Raw genomic sequence first — 20554 nt, forward strand, 5'->3', positions numbered from 1 at the left:
CACCACCAGCTCCGTTTTCAAATCCATTTGCATTTGGCTAACAGCTCATAACTTCAGATTGACAAATGGACATGTATGGACAATGAAGCTACACAGGACTTATATTAACAGAGTCATGCATGCAAAACAATCATGGAAAGGGGAAGATGAGAATGAATGCAAATATCTGGATAAGGAAAGCATCAGAAGTTAACAAAAAGCAAAAGAGAGCTTTACAAGTGTCACCTACACTGGAAGGTCATCCAGCTACCAGCACTTCTATACACAGTTTCTAAGGACATCTAAGTCAGCAGACAAAGGACAGTGATTCTGACAACTCACAGTGATGAGACAGGCTAGAGAGAGACAAAAGCTATCAGCTCCTGAAAAGTAAAGAAAAGCCTGACCCAAAACCAGCACATGGTTGTCAACCTAGAAATAAACCAGGAGACCATAAAGACTCAGCAGACAGCATCCCTTGTCCTTCTGTTGCAAGGAATTCTGGAGGGACTACCTGGATACCTGGTACTAGAAATACCACCTAGATAGACACATCATGGTGCTGGAGAATGTGTGGCAGTAAGAATATGAATGCAAATATCAGAAATCTCTTTTGCTTCACTTTAGATTTAAAGTAAAATCACTTTCCCCTCCTGTGAGACCCAGCATTGAAACTTGATAAACTGTTGCTACAATATTGCAACACTGTTCTGCAATAAGGCTCCTTCCTTGAGAAGCCACAGCAAAAAGTAAACTAAAATAAATTTTAAAATTTTACCATAATGTACAATAAAGCTGTACTGTAAAGTTAAGATTGAGACTCAGGATCACTGAGCATTGTCTTTTTTTAAATAAAGTGATTTGGGGTTTTGATGTTTGATTTACACTTGCATTTCATTTACCTGTCCTCTGTTAACATCTCTAACAACTCTGTATTGAGTTTATGATCAATAAATAACCTTGAATCTGTTTATCCATAAAATAGCACACGGTAAAATTCTTGATGTGTCTCTGTACTTGTATATTTTACCTCCTCTGACTGAAAATACAAATCATTACCTATTTTCTTTCTTCAATAAGAATAAAAATCAAGCATGAAAAAGGTATAAACTCATGAGAAGAGCAAGAGAAGGACATTTGGAGTGACGGGGGGGACAGGGGAGCAGTCCTGACCATTGTGGGGAAATGGGAAAAGGCTGCACACGAGCTCACCTCTTGGTGACTGTGGTGGAAGGCTTCTTTGCCCCAGTGACGGTAAAGCTCCAGAATACCAATCAGGTCACCAATGGCTGTGACAATTGGCAAACACAGAACAGATTGGATACGGGTGCCCGACTCCAGTCCAGTACCTTTGGGAAATCGCTCATCCTAGAAAATGCAAACATAAGCTGATAAAATGTAAAATCAGATAAAACATTAACAGGAAAGACATACTGATGTCTTCCTCCCTGTCCTGTCTGACTAAATCTGCAGGAAAACTACAAAATTCACTAAAACTCATCTCTCAGCATAACTTACACACAGTAGTAAGGCATCTACTAAAAAAAATGTAATTTTAAAGTCTCAGCATTAATTTACACATACAGATAACCCTACTGATGTAGGGTCACAATTAGCTGTGATATTACACCCAGCTTTGGGTTTGTTTATATAATGCTTTTTTCTCTAATCTCACAGGTAGCAAAAACAGTACTTTATTGCTAATGCCAGTTAAGTTTAAATAAAAACCCAAACAAGTAACACTCCCATCCCTCCAAAAACCCTCGAAGAATTTGTAGTCACATAATGGACTGCTCAGATCTCAGTATTAAAGAGCAAATAACAGTGCTTGCAAGAAAACAAAAACTGAAACTTAAGGCTAAGGCTTTAGGTTATACACTTATAATCCTCAACTGACTCTTGAGGAGGAAAACGAGTTCCCAAAAAATTATGCATGACAGTAAGCACCTTCTTCATTTGCTTACGCATCCTGAATAAACTGGTGCAAAATATATATAGAAACAAATATTAAAATAATAGATATAAAAGATAGATATAAATAATAGATATAAAAGATATAGAAACAAATATTAAAATAATCCTACAAGCTGCTATAAAAGGCCCAAATACATAACTTTCAATCCTCATAGGGAATGTTCAAGGCTTTATAGCTTCACTTCTCTATGAAGGAAAACTCAGGCAGACCTAAGAAAGCACCTGGACGTTACAGTTAGTAAGAAAGTCAGCCCCCAGTGTGCGAGTGTGCAAGACCCACTTCATTGCACAGCAGTCCTTCAGTACCTGATTCGTACCAGATGTTCCCTGCAGGCTGTGCTTAGGCAAGACAGACACCCCTTTAAGGCTGATCAAAATCTCTCACTTCTCAAAGAAAACAGCAAGTAATCTCTACCTTAATTACCAAGATGACAATCAATTTGAACAAATGACAGACAAAAGAGAGTGGGAAGCACTTTGAAACACGAGCCTTCTGCTTTCTCTTTTTAGTTCTGTCCTCCCACAAAAAAAGGGCTGGCAAGTCTACCTGCACATGATTCCCTTTTGCTGTTGAGAAGCTCCTTAAATCACAAAATGGCAAACCATCTCACCAAAACGAATCTTGCTGTTTGGTCAATGAATCACTGATATTAAATCAATAAAAAAGTTCAAAACTCCTCTCATTAACCCCATGATTTTATTAAGAATGTAAAATCAAAACACAGAACTCTTGTATGTAAGGATATCATGATATTAATTGGAAATTACCAGTAGCAATTTAAACCCTTAATTTAACTGAAAAAACATATCAATGCATAAAACCTTAATAGTCCAGTGTGTGTAGAAAGCACTGACTATTACTAAAGAGAAAGCAGTTTCTGCCTTTTGGTTTTGTGGCTCTATTTAAGTGTACTCACATTAGGCATCTGGTATTTGTTTATAGCCCAGGTTTGCCAAACTAAGGTTGTACATATTTTTAACAAATAATTTCAAAAGTAGAGACACCAATGTCCAATTTTTTTTTCCTCTTTTTTTGTTTTTTTGGGATTTTTTTTTTTTGTTTTGTTTTGGTCACAGTATCTAAAAATTGCTCTTTTGGAGCAAACTTGAAAAACACTCAACACCAAAGAGAGGAAAATGTAAACTTCCTTAGTGTTCTCATAACCAACTAATCATAAAGTGCTCACACAAAGCACAGTTTAAATACCAATTTAATAAAATTCCATAGATGCAGCTAGAGGATGAACTGTTTTACAAAATTAAAAAGGACAGACATACAGAGTGCCAAAAATTATCAGAATATCACCTCAGGAATTTCCAACTCCTTTTAGAGAAAAAGGTTTGAATTTTGATATCAGTTACATTAGTGCACTTTTCATGTAGATCTACTGATACTATCGGTATTCCAGCTTTACATTAGAGTATGAAAAGATAAAAATCCTGTCTAATAGCCAGAATTCTGACTGACATTTTTGTGCGTGTGAGCCCTGCATTAAAATAGTTTTTCAAATTTTATTGACCATATGAAGGTCTTCTTGTTTGTGGTTAATATTTCAAGACGAAGAAGACAGGAGTTTTGATTGGTTGTTTTTTCTAAGTGACTGTGGTGCCATCATGTCCTTTACCTGACAACAAAAAAGTTAAATTAACTCAAACTCAAAGTGAAAAACTCCCAAACCTTAAAAACTAGAAATAAATGAAATATTCTGAAATTATTCCATCAGCTAATCCAAACTCAGATTTATTTTCCTGGTATCAAGATAAGTGTAAATTCTATCATTAAATGTTCATCCCAATAAACATTTCACCATGAAAACATTCATTCTAAGAACTGCAGTATCTCATTAAAAAAAGAAAGCTTTTTACCCCCAGAATATCTTCTACTAATAACGTTTTTCTGGATCTGGCTACATAAGCAGATACTGTAGTGCCATGTGCAATGGGCCCTGCAGGAATGAGTTGAGGGTGTCCTTCTTTAGCTCCTGGTGGTGTAAATACACACAGACTCTAGTTAGAAGGAAAAAAAAAAAAGAGAAAGAAAGAAAGAAAAAAGCAATTAGAAAGCATGATTACTTTTACGGTTACTGCACTACCAATGTAGAATAAAGTAGATAAAAGTATAGGACAAATTAGAGAAAAAACTTGAATAAACACCACTTAATTCTTCTGAAATCTTAGAAAAATCCCACTCTAAAGTCACCCAGGTAACTCACGGATAACTGTGGAGAACAGTGGATGACTAACATCAGTTATTGTTTCTATCAGGGTAAGATTGCATTTACTTTGAACACACAATACACAGCTTACAAGACTCACAGAAGAAAACACTGCCTTGTATAAATCCTTACTTTTTTATCTAGAATGCACTCATTTATTTCAATAGAAAATACTCAAATAAGTAGAACTAATATTTAGATTTCTTGTTATATAATACTAGATATAGATGACAATGTCACACCACAATGTATAACTAATAGTCCTCTAAAGAATGGCCACAGATTGTGCTGCTGGTTAATTTTACTCTGAGAATTTGCTTTCATTAGGGTTGCAATGAGACAGAAGCTGTTTTCTAGCATAGATTATTAGAGGTAAGATGTGCATGCAAAAATTCAGCATCTACTATCAGCTGTAGAAAATGAGGTGATGATATGAGGTGCATCCTCTCGTAGTTCTCCTTTCTTTACAAACATGTATGGTCTGTTATAAAACATTAACTAAACAATTCCAAAAAAACCCCCACTGAAACGTTCAGAAACTAAAGAGATGCAATACAATGCACGATACGAAGGTACTCCTGCAGTGAAGATATCTCAGCTGTAATGGATTACCAGCATTTTGGAAGGAGAAAGTTAGGACTTTTTGCTGAGGGGAAAATAAATGGTCAATAAAAAGTATGAAATTCATAGCCAAAACAAGACTGAAGTCTATCCAAGCCGAATCAGTAGTCCAACAATTAGGATATTTAGAAAGTTCAAAAGGAAAACACTCAGGATTCTGACAAAACCAATAACTGAACATTTTGTTCTTAAGCAGAATGTCAGTCCTAAAAACCCCAGAGTTTTCCATCCAGTAATTCATTTGCTGATATATGGTACAGATGAAAATTAAACTCTCTTAAAAATAATAAGATAATAGAGCTGCCACAAACTATTTTAGGACTGACAAGTGTTTTTTGTTTTTTTTTTTTCAGTTGGAAGGAAAGATGTTTCTTCCATGGACTAGCCCTGCCGAATATTCAGATTATATACTCCATTTTGACGTCTTGTATTACAGTGCAAGCACATGAAATCATGGAATTTTCTGTTTATTCTTAACCTAAACCTTATTCTTCAAACCCATTTATGCTCACAGCTTCTTTGAAGTGTGGCCTCTAGAAGTAAGATACACTTGAAAAGTCAAATGTTTATTTTCCGTATGAATTACAAGAATATAATTAAAGAAAAAAAAATACAACACAAAAACAATTTTAAATATATCAAAAACCATTAAATCAATACATTGAATCTGTTAGAACAAGCCTACTTAATCTACCAGAATAAAAAGCTCCATTTATTTTTACTTGCATATAATCTAATAAAGACACATATAATTTTTAAATGAAAACTTAGTTTCACAGTTGCTTGCCTTCATAAGCTTCAGTTTATGTTTTTACATGCACTTAAATACAAGGAAAAAGAACAGTTTACATAACATGGCCAAGAAAAGCACACTATGATCTAAAAAAAAAGGGACATTATTCTAATAAAACTGAAGAAACCACAGATCTGTATCTATTTAAATCAGTGTTCTGGTATAAAGTATTTTTCAAAAAATAAAAAAGGTTGTAAAAAAATAAAGGCCATAGAAATACTGAAATGCATATCTTTACAGAAGTCTGATCTGCTGCACTATATGGTTAAGGTTTACTATTTTAAAAGGACACTTGTAATCGGAGCAGTAATGCTATAATGTGTTCAAAACTGAAAAGATGGTTTCTATTGTAGAGTACTACAAAATCTAGAGATGCAACACAATGTTTCAAGACTGATTGATGTAGTCCAAGTAATAGAATGATTCAAAATCAATAGGGCATCAGAGACCAAAGTTGCTTTTACCAAAGATGCCAAAGAATAACACTTTTATTCATACCACTCATATATTTAAGGCATATTTGATTCTTTTTGCCAAGGTAGCAACGCATTACGATTAGCAAAGTAAGTGTGCTGTTTAAATTATGTGCATAAATTGTGCTTTTCCATACTCATCTCCTGAGTCATGCCCAGTACTAACATTATACAATGCACAAATTTTTCTCTTCTCAGAAAGAGCTTCTCAAAACAAGAAAAAAGAGAAGAAAACCAAACAGCCACTTGCACCAGAAAACAAAGAACTCACTTCTCCCATGCATACATATTTTTCTTTAGAAAAGACCTTCACTAAATCTTCAATGGACAAAAACCTGTGTTGACACCATGACACCTGCAAAGGCTGCATTCACCTGCTTGCACAGTCTTTCCTGTGTCCTTCTGTATCATTTTGTCTGGTAAACCTATCTGTTGCTAACACCATGAAGTGCTGCTGTGAACAAGTTTCCCTATGCTGGAAAAAGTTCGTGAACATTATTTTACTTCCAGCTTATTCAAAAAAGAGTTTAGCAGCAGCAATCCCATTCTGCTTCCACAGAAAGTTGCACACCCTGAGGCTAAGGGGTCAGTGATTGAAAAACTCTACAGACTACCCAATAGGTTTTAAATTTGTCACTATTCCTCCTGACTGTATACGTAGAAATGACTGTGCAGAACATTTGATAATCTTACCCTGATCATGCAGCGCTATCAAAAAGAAAGGCAATTTTTCTCATAACATATATAAGCTGAAATTAATCCATAAGCTTCTACCATTCCACACCGACTTTATACATACACCTAATAAATTGTTGAGTGTTCATACATTCCATATTTGATAAATTTAAATCTGAATGAGTTTAAATGTTTATTGACAATTAATTATGCAGAAATGTCTTGAATAGAAGCCATCAATGGCCAGGTCAGCCAAACAAAACAAAGTAAACTGTGATCTGCTCTACTATGGCATGTAACTGAGATAATCTCTGAGGCACCCCACAGATGCAGCTTTATGGGAATTTCTAAAATTATCACTGTCAAAAACCATCAGGTTTTTCACATCACCTATCCAGCTCACATTTACTTTTTTTCTTTATCTTAAAAAAATACTTATAAAATGAAATGTACTGCAGTAACGACAAAATTTGGGGCTCATCTACTTTCTTCTAACTCTGAATGACTCCAGCATTCTTTTAATTTTCAAATGTAGGTTCCAATAATCTTTCCCTAGCTCAAAGGGTAACCAGAAATGTGTCCAAACAGACATCAGATATATTGCATACAGGTTCACAAGTAATCGAAGAAATGGATAGATTGGGCCCTTTCAAATTAACTTGCATCTTCTCAGTTGGTATGAATACTTTATGTCAAAAATGATAGTTTGTATTTCTGGTAATGGCAGTGAACAACGAATAATAATCAAAATAAGAAACCACTAGATCTTCATCCACAAGTCAACAAATATATTGTCAATAAAAAAGGAAATATGAGAATATTAGGACCCCTGATTTCCCAAACACTACACTGATAACTCACAATGCAGTAAAAGGAAAAGGTTGAGGAGACAGCAGGATGCCTGTGCTCACAGACTCTTTTGCTGCTATTATCACTTGCAGGGAGCCTCTAAGTCAGTATCAGAAAGGGATAAATACAAATAGCTCTTTACTGATAATGCAATGTCACTGTCTCTCTGCAGACAAATGTTAAGTAAGGAAAGACAACCAGTGTAAAAAGAGTATTAGGTACCTCCATTATTGATGAGAAAGAAGGAACCCAAACCGGGAGATTCAGTCTGGATCTGACAAACTACCAAAAGGACAAACACTGGTTTGGAGACAGAATCCTTTGGAAGCTTCCAGGTTCAGGTATTCTGGCATCTGGCAGTCCACAGGACTCTCCAATTTCCAATTTTGATCTGTTGTTCTTCCTTCCAGACAAAGACAGAAGCTCCTTTCCTATATCAGTCTCAACTACCCTATTAACAATATTCTTTCAACAAGTTCCACATGGTGATAGACTTCTTTCTTTAAATGTAGTAGGCACAGGAACACTAAAGTTTGAAATCAAGAACTTCCTGTACCTTGTTGAAACCCTAGAGCACATGAGGTGCTTTCTTTTCTTCCATCTGTGACAGGACAGATTGTTCTGGTTGGGCCTAAAATCTTCAAAATTATTCCTCCTCTCCCTAGTTTAATCACTTAATTGACTTTGATAAAGTCCACAGCCAAAAAAACTATTAACTTTGATGGATGGAACAGTGTGGTTTGGAATCCAGTAATGACCTATCATGAACAAAGAAATCAAGAGGTTCTTAAAAAAACAAACTGAAGCAAGATAGAAAGTCCAAAATAAATCATGACCTTAACAAATGTTTAAACACTGGTGAACACAGACAAACGTTGCAAAATTCACTGTTTCATCTTGGTGGTGTTAGACACAATGATCTCAGAGTTTTTTCCAACTTAAAAGATTCTATGATTCTATTCCATGATCCATGTTTCTTACGCACTCTAGGTAAAGGCAACATATTGTAGTCACTAACCTCTTTTTAAAATAAAAACATATTAACAAGCCTGTCAGCCTACAGGAATGCAGAATGATGTACTGTAACTGTTTCTTGAGGGATATAAAGATGAAAACATCCTCAATTCACAGATAAACCCACCAGCTGGGCTTTCAGACACATAAGAAGATCAGTATATACTCAATAAGCCATAATACTATGGGGTTTGGTGCTTTTTCCTTGGTACTATGCACTCAGTCTGGTAAAATTATTAAGTAATTTATCTTGAATCTCTTACTGTGGTTGAAAAAAACCTCCTTTACTCCTCATTTCTAACTGCAAAGAGCATGCACATGAAGAACTACTCATGTTCATCTTGTCATGCTGGTGTCACTTGGCCCCACTGTTGGTTTTTTTAGTAAAAATCTAATGCTTAGCAGAGACAGCAGATTAAAATCCCAATAAAAGAAAACATAAGGAGTAGGCAGCAAGTCTCATAACACAATAGCATCCACAACTCTTGACAGATATTGTTACAGCACTAAGAAAGTACCTGCAATTTTCAGTGATTTCAATGTTTGGCTCTTCTGATGAAGAGGACGACCACAAGAATAATTGATGCTATTTTTTTAGTTACTGTTGGTATGCAGTTTGTTGGAATCCAGCACAACACCAAAAACTAGAAACCATTCAATCAACTACATCAAGTTTGCCAGTGTTGGACTTAAACCGCAAACATGCATTCATCATCATCATCATTTCACAAACTGTTATTTCTTCTTTTTGTATAACTACTTATAACCAAGCAAGTGACAATCATAAACTAATTTTTCTAAAATTTCTTTGCAGAAAAGCAGTCTGGATAAGAACTAGGTTTAATGATTAAAATTAAGGTCAAAGTACACAAGTGACAAGCATTCCACTAACAAACTATTTTGGTTGTACGGGTGACTGGATCTTGATCTAGTTTCTTCCACAGAACAATCTGCTGATAAAACTGGTCCTAAAAAGGCTTCATGGGAAATCATTTAATATTCAACTGACATTAAATGAAAGCCATCATACTAAAGCATTGCTATGTGAGTTGATGCTTGGGGGAAAGAAAAAATTAAAGAGAAAATGGAAATTGATCAAGCTGATATTAAGTGAGTTTAATGGCTTCTGATGCTCACATCTGTTTTTGTTCAGTAACAGCAATAGATTTTTACTCTTGGTAAAGGACAACTCAAATGTAAGACCACACAACCAAATGATAAAATTATCTGCAGATATTTACAAAGGCTGTGCCCTAAGGCCTGGATTTTTAGCAAGAATAAAACTCATCAAAATAGGCAAAGATGACCAAGAAAAACAAACTAACATAATTTATTTGGAAACTATTCATGGTCAAACTCCTTGGATTTGTTATTTGGCTTAGTTGAAGTAGCAGCCCAATACTAACATTCTAAAATCTTAAAGAGCACTAGGCAATTATGTCCTGGGTTTAAACACAAGTGCAGCAGTCTGACTGTATGAAGCACACAGGGATAAAAGAAGAAAAAAACACCAGCAACTACCACCATTATTTAGAAAAACTTGTTTCCTTTGTGATAAATCACAGTGTGCTTGACAGGCAATTTGCAATTTTAAGCCATGTAGTATGCACAAACGTTGGATATTTGTGAAATGAAGATGATGCACTTACACTTACTGTAGAACTACTAGCAGCTGGATTTGTTTTGCTTTTTTTGTTTTTGGCAGGGAGGTTATGCGTTCACACTTCTGAATGGTATCAATTTTTAACTGCACTTAACTCCTGGAAACTTTCCAGTTGATTTACACAAGAAAAACACCATGAGAGTTACAGCAGTTCATTGACACAGAAAAGTTGACATACCTCTCTAGCATCCCTTCCATTTTAAGGCATGGTCAGCTAAACATTTTTCTGAAAGACATTTGGCCAAACAGGTCCCAAATACTCCTCCAGGAATAAGGATCCCAGAGCTTGCACAAGCAACAGAATGTCATGCTTCATCACAGCCACATCTGAGGAAGTTTTCCCAATGCCAAGTCAAGCACACTGCTTCCTGCCCTACACACCATAGGTATTGGAGATGATTCCCTTCCTCTCTGTCTTATCCAGGCATATCTTCATCCCTCAACTTTCTTTTCTTTAGACTAAGAAAAACAATTTCTTTTGCTTCCTGACCATTCTCTCTGCTCTCTCCTGAACTCACTTCAGTTGTTCCAATTCTCTTTTTTCTTAAAGTGCTGTGTTTAAATAAACTATTATTTCATCTGGGGCTTTAGCAGTGGAGAGAGCAATAGGAAGAATACTTTACACTAGGGCTAGAGTTCTGTTTGTGCTACATATAAGCGTATTTTTTGATACAGCAGTGATTATTGCAAACTTATTTTTATCTTCAAATTCACTGAAAACCCTAGAATCATTCTCAGAGTCATCAACTGCCCTACACAGAGAGAGGCAATATGTGAAAAGTTGAGCACTCTTCCTAGCTGAATCATTGTTTTTCTGATCATTTTCCAAAGCCCATTTTGAAATCTAATCTGTTCCTACAAACATATCTGCAGTCCTATATTCATTCTTCATCCGTGCATTAGTGAATATATTAAGCAAAACCAGATACCTGGAAAAATCTTTGCAGATTTGTGCAAAACAACTTTCCATTCTGATAGTGAAGCACAAACAGTTGGACTCAGTCTAATTTTCTAGCAATTTCTGCATTCTACCCATAGTATATATTGATCCATGCACACACTGGGGAATGGGAGGCTGGAGAGCAGTGATGAGTAAAGGAACCTGGGGTCCTGGTGGATGGCAAGCTGAACATGAGTCATTGTGCCCGGTCAGCCAGGAGGGCCAACCCTGTCCTGGGGGGCATCAGGCACAGCATGGCCGGAAGGGCAAGGGAGGGGATTGTCCTGCTCTGCTCTGAGCTGGGGCAGCCTCACCTCCAGTGCTGGGGGCAGTGTCGGGTAACACAATGCAGAAAAGATCTAAATCTGTAAGTGGGGATCCAATGGGAGGCCACGAGGATGGTGAAGGGCCTTGAGGAGCAGCCACATGTGGAGCAGCTGAGGTCACTTGGTCTGCTCAGACTGCAGAAGACTGAGAGAAGACCTCACTGCAGTTACATTTTCCTCAGGAGGGGAAGAGGAGGGGCAGGCACTGATCTCTTCTCCCTGCTGACCAGTAACAGCACTCTAGAGAAAGGCCTGAAGGGAGTCAGGGGAGGTTTAGGTTGGACACCGGGCAGAGATTCTTCCCCCAGAGGGTGTTTGGGCACTGGAACAGACTCCCCAGGGAAGTGGTCACAGCACCAGCCTGACAGAGTTCAAGAAGTGTTTGGACAATGTTCTCAGGTACAGGGTAATCCTTGGGGTGTCCTGTGTAGACCACAAACTGGATTTCGATGATCCTGATGGGCTCTTCCAACTCAGGATATTCTATGATACTATATTCATTGTGAATATGTTCCACAAATCCATTTACCTGAATATTATATTAAACAAGACCAAAATTTCCCTAAAACACATTTTGATAGTTATTTATTTATTTCAGTTTGACAATTTATTGATTTTACATTTAACCTCAAACACTGTAACTAAAGAAGAGCTTTCACTCTCTATTGAGTATCACTATTCACTGACAAATAAGAAAGTAATAGATTTCTTCTACTCTACATACAAAAAACCCCCTATGGTCTTAGACTTGATTCAAAAATGAAGACCAAAATTTCCTAAATTGCCTTGCAGATAGAAGTGCTTAACCTGGGAACATATTTAAAAGACTCAGATTTCAGAGAAGATGTCTATACATTCAAAAACCAGAGACAGTTAGCAAGCGGTACATGTTTTTTCCCGGGTTCTTAATGATTCAAAACACCCACCCCATAAACTCACTAGGTGGCACTGCATACACATCAAGCTGCAACAACTTTTTCATGACCAGAAATTCAAGAATGGCTTAATAAAATACACCCCGAAGCACAGAGTATGTGCACATATTTGTGGCCTCACATAATTATTTCTTACAATAAAGCTATTGGAAACTTCTGTCTGAAGCGAGGATAATCTGTTTGTCAACACAATTTGCAGTTTCAGGAACAAAGTAACACAAGACCAAGTAAAAGCTGCTTTAAGTGTATGCCTGTTAAATTGGAAGTCATACATCTTTACGTAGGAATCACGGTGTAATCATGAGGCGAATTACTCATACAAGTAAAGTATAAACAAGAAGTATCTGAAGAATTGATTAATATAGTAATACGTTAGGAACTCTGTAACTGTGATAAGCGTTTTAGAAATTTTGCCTCGTAAAGATGTCAGCTTATGGGCTTAAATCCATGCCCAGCTAGCATGATACTTAGGCAATTGATTTACACACACCAATATGAGGATTTCAGTAAATCCTTTAAGTCATGTTTGAAGACGACACTTAATTAAGGTCATAACAGAAAAATTATGAACTTTATATCCATCCCCATAAGAAATAAAAAAGAAAATTGAAATAAAGTCAAGTCCTTTGCTGGAGAGTTGTGAAACATTCCTGTTTGCTTTGGAAGTGTTTCTGCACTTCAGTATATAGTATTTGTAAAATGGCTGCGATGTACCTTAAAAAATAATTTTATTTGCATAATTACACTAACCCATGGATAAAGATAAGTCCTTAGATAAGAAGAAAGTTTGAAAACCAGAGGAAGTATGGGCACAGGTCTATTCAGACCATGACCCTGATAAGGAAGCTGTACTGTGTTCTGTCTACACAGCACAGGCAGAACCAGATTCTGATACATTGGGCAACTTCATGAGGAAGGAAGGGGCTGGGCATGCAAGGGGTGCTTACCTGCTAGAGGGCAATCATTTGAAAAACAGAGTCAGCATCAGAACACTCTCAGTAAGGACTGCACTGAGTGGTAGTGTTTCCAAGCAATTTGAACCCCCAGAAGGATGCTAAAATGACTGAACTGTCCACATTGGCATCATTCTGGCACCAATTCTGAGTAACACTCACATAAAGAAATGCACTGGAATCTATTGCAAGCAAGTTCACTCAAGCAAATATCTTGAAGGCATTCAACCTGAACTGTCAGCCAGAAGTTACTTAGTCCTTATGCTGTTTTCCAACTCTAATATAGTATGTTAACTTCAATAAACAGAAAGAAAATGGGGCCATAAATAAAGTTTATATATGGACAGATATTTTTACAAACCTAATTTTGTGCTGTTAAACTCCAAAGGAATTTTTCCTAAAGCATTATCCTCCTTTAAAGGCCAGTATATCATCTATGTTTTGCAAAAAGAAAGGGACTGGTTGATCTAGAGCTTTTCCTCAAATTAGATTAATTTTCTTTCCATTCTAATATAATTTTCATGTAAAGAAAATTCCGCCTATATTAAATATGGCACCAAACAATTACTCTTTGTAGTCCATGAAAAAAACAGCTTGCAATGATATGGCAATTTTCTCAATATTAAGAAATAATAGCACAAAGTATGTAGTAATCATTTACTGGTTTTCACTTTGCCAAAATTAAGCATTCCTGTAAACAGAAATTATCTTATATTCTAATTAGAAACTCACTATTTAATCTAGGCTAAAGGCAGGTAAGGATATGTCATACTGCAAAAATGATCCTTTGATGGGACTAACACAAGTCAAAATTCTCAAATCTGGATATATTTAAACAAGCTAGAGTATACCTACTCAACTTTAAAGCAGGAACTGAAATGAAATAGAGTTAGTGCTTGTGCTTCAGGTTTGGTCACAAGTTCCCTTACAGAACATAGTCAGAACACACAGATCACTAAATACTAGAAAACCATCTGAAAGTAATTATCTACTTGTTAATCAGATTCCTCCATTCTTACATACATCCCTCCCAAAACCTAATTCTCAAAAAGGTGCACACACACACACACACTCCTAGGTGTATATCAAGCAGATGTTGTCCAAGCTAATGAACAAAAAGCCCAATGCTAAACTGGAGGGAGGGGAAGGGTCAAAAGGGGGTGGGGGGAGGGATGTAGGGGAAGGATTTTGCCAGATTTGCAAAATTCAAATCACAAATCTAGCACCAAAATATTAAGCCACCAAAACCAGATACTATTCTTCAACATATGGCCACAGATTTTCAGCAAATACTTTGTCCAGGCTAATCAGAGGGATTTATTTATTTATTTATTTTAAGACAGCTTAAAGAATTAGTTCATTCCTGCTTTTGCTATGCAGGATCTTTTTGTTCCTGTTTTAAAAAGACATTTAATAAAAATAAATAAAACCACATTGCCAGTGCTTGCTGGGCAAATGGCTAATTTCACTTGGATACATCCTTTAAATTAAATATTCAGGAGACAAGAGCTATCCAAAATTAATTTCTAATGACAATTTCTTATAGGAAGTAGGCTAATGCATTACCATTTAGTTATAAGACTACAACCATGAGTTTTGGCCTAAAGCCCACTAAAGTGAATGGAAAATCTCACACTAACTTCAAAGGATTTGGGATCAGTCCCTATAATAACTACATGAAGAACATTCCATTTTGGGTGATGCAGCTACATAGCAGTGGTTAATAAAGTCAATGTGTTTTTTTAGTGTTTGGAGTTTTTTTCAGGAAAGAGTTGTAATGGAATACTGGGAAGCAAATAGATTCATCTGCCTAATATGTTATTAAAAAAAAAATAACCAACAACAAAACAAAAAAGGAAAAGCAGAAGGTCATATAGTACCCAGGCCCTCAGGGTATCAGAAGGCTGTGAGTAATCCCATATTATGCCACACTAATCTAATAGGAAAAACCTCACCACAGTAAGAGTTCTTCGTCTCAAGCCGTAAAGTTAATTTTACTGTGATCTTTTACAAAGCATTTGGAGATGAGCATGCTCAGCTGGCAGGCAGTCACTGCCACCAAAGCACTGTGCATTTGGGATGGAGGCTGAACTTCCCATGGGTTCCTGCCTCTGACAGCAGAAGGAAGCTTTTCAGTCACTGTTTGCATCACCCCCTACCCATGACAATGAATTCTGTCACCTATTAATGAGAATCAAAGATTGCATTCATAAAGGACAAACAATGTGTCTCTTAAATTATACCTCTCGGTGAAAGAGTTATTTAAAAATATATGCTACTTATTCATTGAGAAAAAACAGAATTTTTGAATAATAAAGTGGGTTAACTTTATTATATGAAACAGTCATATCACAAAAAAAGAGAAAAATCTCATTTTCATTTCTTATAGGAAATTTCTACATGGGCCTTCCTCCACTTCCAAAAGTTACTTGAGGTTTGTAAATCTTCAATTCTGCTTCCACTACTTCAAAAATGGAATTTTTACCAGTTTTTTTCTGAATTCAAATATTGCACAAAGAGCAAAGGAAATTGGCTAATGGACTACACAAGAAAAACTATTAAAACTGGCTGTGGAAAGTAAGGAAAAAAAAAAAGAGAAAAAATATTTTCCTCTCTAGTCACTGCATGTTTCTTGAACCAATGAAAGACATAAAATTTCTGACGAATTGTGATTTTTAATTTGAGGGAACTGACTGAAGTACTAAACTGCATTTCCTTCTTGATCTCCATTTGAAATAACTACAAAGTCTTGTATCATGCTAACTGTACAAATTAAACTGGACAGAAAAAGATGTAAGGTATTCTAACATTCAAATAACAAAAGAACAAATATTGGACTCAGTGTTATTTGAATTATTACATGAGAAATTAATTGAATGAATAAATTTTAAATGTATCATTTATTTTATGCCAACCAGAATCTACATCTGAAATCTACATTACCTCACTATCAAGTTGCAGCTGACACTTAACATTAAAAAAAAAAAAAAAAATCAGGGAGATAACATGATGCAAAGAAAAGGCTATGCTGACAGAAAATCCAAGTTCAGTTTTCTGTTTCTTAAAGATAATTAATACTAGGGTTAAATCACAAGTTAAGCTTCCAGCATCAGAGAAAAAATAGCATAGCTGCAAATCTGGGAAAAAAAATGCAGTGAGGATCTAAATGCAGAGATTATTTTTTCATTACCACTATTATTATATTAAAAGAAAAAACTTGTGAATATACAGAAAAGCAGCATTTTAATCCAGAATACTTACATTATTACATTCTCCCAGGAAATACAGTGCAAATCCATCAGCTTTTGTAGCTGCCAAAGCAATAACAAAAGAAATAATTGTACTCACAGGGATAATTTGAACTTATACAACATCTTTGAGGTGAAACCACAGATTCAATTCCACTTAGGACAAACATCTACCATTCTAATGGTTAAGGTCTTTTGCTGTGTCCCCTAAAACTTCTAAGAGTCTACAAAGTCAGAGGTACCACAGAATTCTTCCTGTCTTTATTAGCATTTACTCCATTCTAAAAGATAATTAGAAACAACTTCTTTATACATCTATACTCCCAGGCCTAGCGTCTGTAAATGCAAATTAATTAAAACAATTGAAGTAATATAAAGTGTATTTACAATATAATCTATCAGACATCATTACAATTTCCATGAGTAAAATAAATGCCAATTGTAAATGTTAATCTATATTTGTCCTTGCCTTAAGAGAGGAAATCATGGGAAAACGAGGAGTTACAAATACTGCTATAAAAATGTGTTTCCAAACAAACTGTTTCTATTTTCTGCACCTAACCCATATTAAAAATACTCACATTCATCAGAAAGTTTATACATTTTAGATTTCTGCCAGATTCAGACAGTGGTATGAAACAGAGTAAAGTCAAGTTACTGAAACTCTCAAAAGTTTAGAGTCAACCAACCATCTTAACTTACTCTCAAAATCAGAACAGTATATAGCAGAAAATGTTTTTCACCCTGCTTTACACAACAGGCTTGGATCATGTGTCTGTCTTTCCAAAAGCTAATAAACATTCTAGCCAGTAAAAAGGCATATCTGGTACCTACAGTTTTATGAATGAACTCAAGAATCCTTTCAGTACATTTCAGGGGAAAAATTTTACTTGTGTGCAACCAAATCAAATGGCTTTCCTAATTTCTTTGACAAAAGGAAAAAAGTTCCACCGTGTAGTTACTTGCTTGCTGTCAACTGCATGGCACTGGTAAGAACTGAGGGCACAGTAATTTGCATTCAGATTTTAAACCCTTCAGCTGTAGTACCTAAGTATGTTGATCTAAAAGGCAAATGAGTACGGTAAAAGAAATAATATACAAAAAAACCCCTCCCATCTGCTTTACAAAAGAAAAATAAAATAATAGTAAAACATAAGCACTCTTTATTGTCAAATCTCACTTGCTGTGTATTAACAAAAATTGATTTGCTGTGAGTTGGACATCAATATTCAAATAACAGCTTAAGCAAAATAAGCAGAGACAAGGTTCTTTTAAAACATCATATGTATAAACCAGGACTATTACTCATCTTTACAAAATGATGAAATAGCTGGGACAGTAAAACCTTTATATAGAGCTCACTGAAATCCTACTGAAGTCTGAGTACATCTACACTCTGGCTAAAAAGAAGCCAAATTACACTTATATTGTTATTGAGAGGGTTTTGTTTGCTTTCAATTTTTAATTTTTGATCATACGTAGTATTTTCTTACCACAAAAGGTACTTACATCAGATAGAAAAAAAAATAGTTGAACAACTGTGTTTATTTTGAGATCACACAAAAGATATGCCTTCTTCCAGTGACATTTCAATTGATTCAAAAGGAGTTTAAATATGCAGTGATATTACTGATAGTTTTTTTTCCTTTTTTTTTTTTACTTTCACTATTGAAATTGCAACACCATCATAACCAGAAGAGTCGATTCTTTGGTTCGTTTAACACGAGACTCTAATATCGCAATTGGATATGCAACTCTCTCCAAAGATGAAATTCACTTAAGTGCAGCTAGCAATTCACTCAGGGACAGAAGGTGAAGTAAGTTCACACTGAGAGAACATCCAATGGGAACACTGTTATCCCTCAATACCTGTCTTTATTAATTAAACCACGTAAGAAATGTGCTGTGCACTGATGCTGAGCTCAGAGACATCTGATTCTCCTTCTTACCTATTTTAATGATGCTGCTCAATTCATAGAGAAGCAGTTGGTTATCTCCTTCTGTATCCAGGCGCTGCTCTATGTAGCTGTTTAATTCGTACACCACGCCTTGCATATTCGTGTCCTGGTACTAGGGAAGCAAAGATGAGAAGAACATTTTAGAATAACTGAGATGCATTTTGCAGGTTTTAAACATACAAAATCTTTAAAAATACTGTGTTAAGATTTCAATACTGAGCCAAGTAGAACTGTCCTAATCCAGCTGCCTGAAGAACAAGGTCACTGCTAAGCAAGAGGCACAGCACTCCAATCTCTGTTCATTAGTCATTTGTTCAAAGCACATTGAGAACATCACTGGACAATTAATAATCACCTAAAGTGAGCCAGGGTCATAGAAACTGGTCTAAAGAAAAGAGAGATGACAACTATCAAGTAAGTAGACTTCAATTGCTTCCTTTCAAGCTCCTAGTCCACCAGGAAAGGAAGCAAGCAACTGCCTTAGCTAGCAACTTCCACTTCAGATTCATGTGCCAAATGACAGAACTGTGCCAAGCAGCAGAGCTTTCAGGTGGTGGTAGCTCAGGAAGCTCAGTCTTTCAAATACAGAAGCAATTAACACCAACCAAGTGAAATACAAAAATCACGAGTCAAAATCATGCCAGCCACTGTGGCTTCACAGGCATTTGTTTCAACTGATGATGGCAGACACAAATCAAATCTGTTGGCAGATTACAAATCAGATAGGATATTTAGATGGGAGCCATGGGGTGCTGATTGCTGGTATGATGGAACAGCATGACATGGTTAAAATCTCACAGGAAAGGAGATGCAGCCTCCCTTCAGGGGCCCAGCTGCATTTGTTTATCCATTTTCCAAGTTCTGAAGGGCTGATAAAAACAGCACTAAATGTGTATGTGTAGCATGACAGCATCACAAACAATAATTCCACAGAAAGCAATACTTGGCACTAAGTAAAGATTCATTACCCTGCCCAAAACTGGTAATGTGGTAACTGAAGAAAGTAATATGGTCAATTACTCACTGAACTCCATGATGCAGTAAATTACATTGCTTAAACTAAAAATTAAGCTAGTGATATTTAGACAAATTAATGTTGTTTGAAAGACTAAGACTTAATCTTCTGCTCATTCATACTTCAGGGCCAAGTTTCATATAGATCAGACTAATATAAACTATTACGGAAAATACCATAAATGTTCAGAGTATCACAATCAAACCCACTACCACTCCAATGTTTATGTGCATGTAGGTAACTTCTCAATATCCTTCTAAACCCTCTCTGTCTGTAAATGTGGGTAAACCTCTACATGTGACACATACTGATGGATTAAGAACATAACTACACGATTTATTTAATTATTTGACTTTTATTCCCCCTCTTATTTTCATGCATAAAACATGTTATGTCATTAATAGAGAGCATGTAAAAATATGTATTTAGGATACATTTTGATGCTTCATCTCAAAAGAAAACCAAAAAGCTCCAAAAACAACAACAACAACAACAACAACAACAAAAAATCCAAAGCACCTCCCGGATAATGTCAATTCCCAGTTTCTTTAAATTCAGCAGATCTTAATTTTGACTTTAAAATGGCTCCTGAGAATATACAATCTTTGCCATGACCTCCTCTTAATCTATTAATCTATTGCTCCACATGGACATATTAGAACATTTGAGTCCTAGGCTGTCCAAATATTCTCAACGTATAACAAACCTGACACTTCATAATTCTTTCTGTAAAATGATGTGATGGTTATACATTTTGACAGCGATGTAAGGTCACACTGCATAAATGCATAAACTGCTGCAAGTCTTGAGTTTACAATACAGCATGCCACCACCAATATTAGCACCATATGGCAGCTGGCAAGCTTCCACTGCCTGCCCTCTGTTGTGTCCCACATTTACTCCTGTATGGTTATTATTCAAA

General features: G+C 35.9%; 1 protein-coding gene across 9 annotated transcripts in view; it reads right to left on the bottom strand.

The window, feature by feature from the left end:
• The window catches only part of PDE10A (phosphodiesterase 10A), a gene marked incomplete at its 5' end in the record, with an annotated part of 237119 nt that overhangs the window by 38274 nt on the left and 178291 nt on the right, over positions 1 to 20554 (bottom strand). For all 9 annotated transcript variants that reach the window (XM_083857578.1, XM_083857577.1, XM_083857576.1 and 6 more), the window contains 4 exons: positions 1192 to 1347; positions 3820 to 3960; positions 16673 to 16722; positions 18609 to 18729. In XM_083857578.1, the coding sequence (XP_083713704.1) occupies positions 1192 to 1347; positions 3820 to 3960; positions 16673 to 16722; positions 18609 to 18729 (468 nt within the window). The remainder of the gene's footprint in view (positions 1 to 1191; positions 1348 to 3819; positions 3961 to 16672; positions 16723 to 18608; positions 18730 to 20554) is intronic.

The sequence above is a fragment of the Zosterops lateralis genome, assembly GCF_965231275.1.
Source record: "Zosterops lateralis genome assembly, chromosome: 3".
NCBI lineage: Eukaryota > Metazoa > Chordata > Aves > Passeriformes > Zosteropidae > Zosterops > Zosterops lateralis.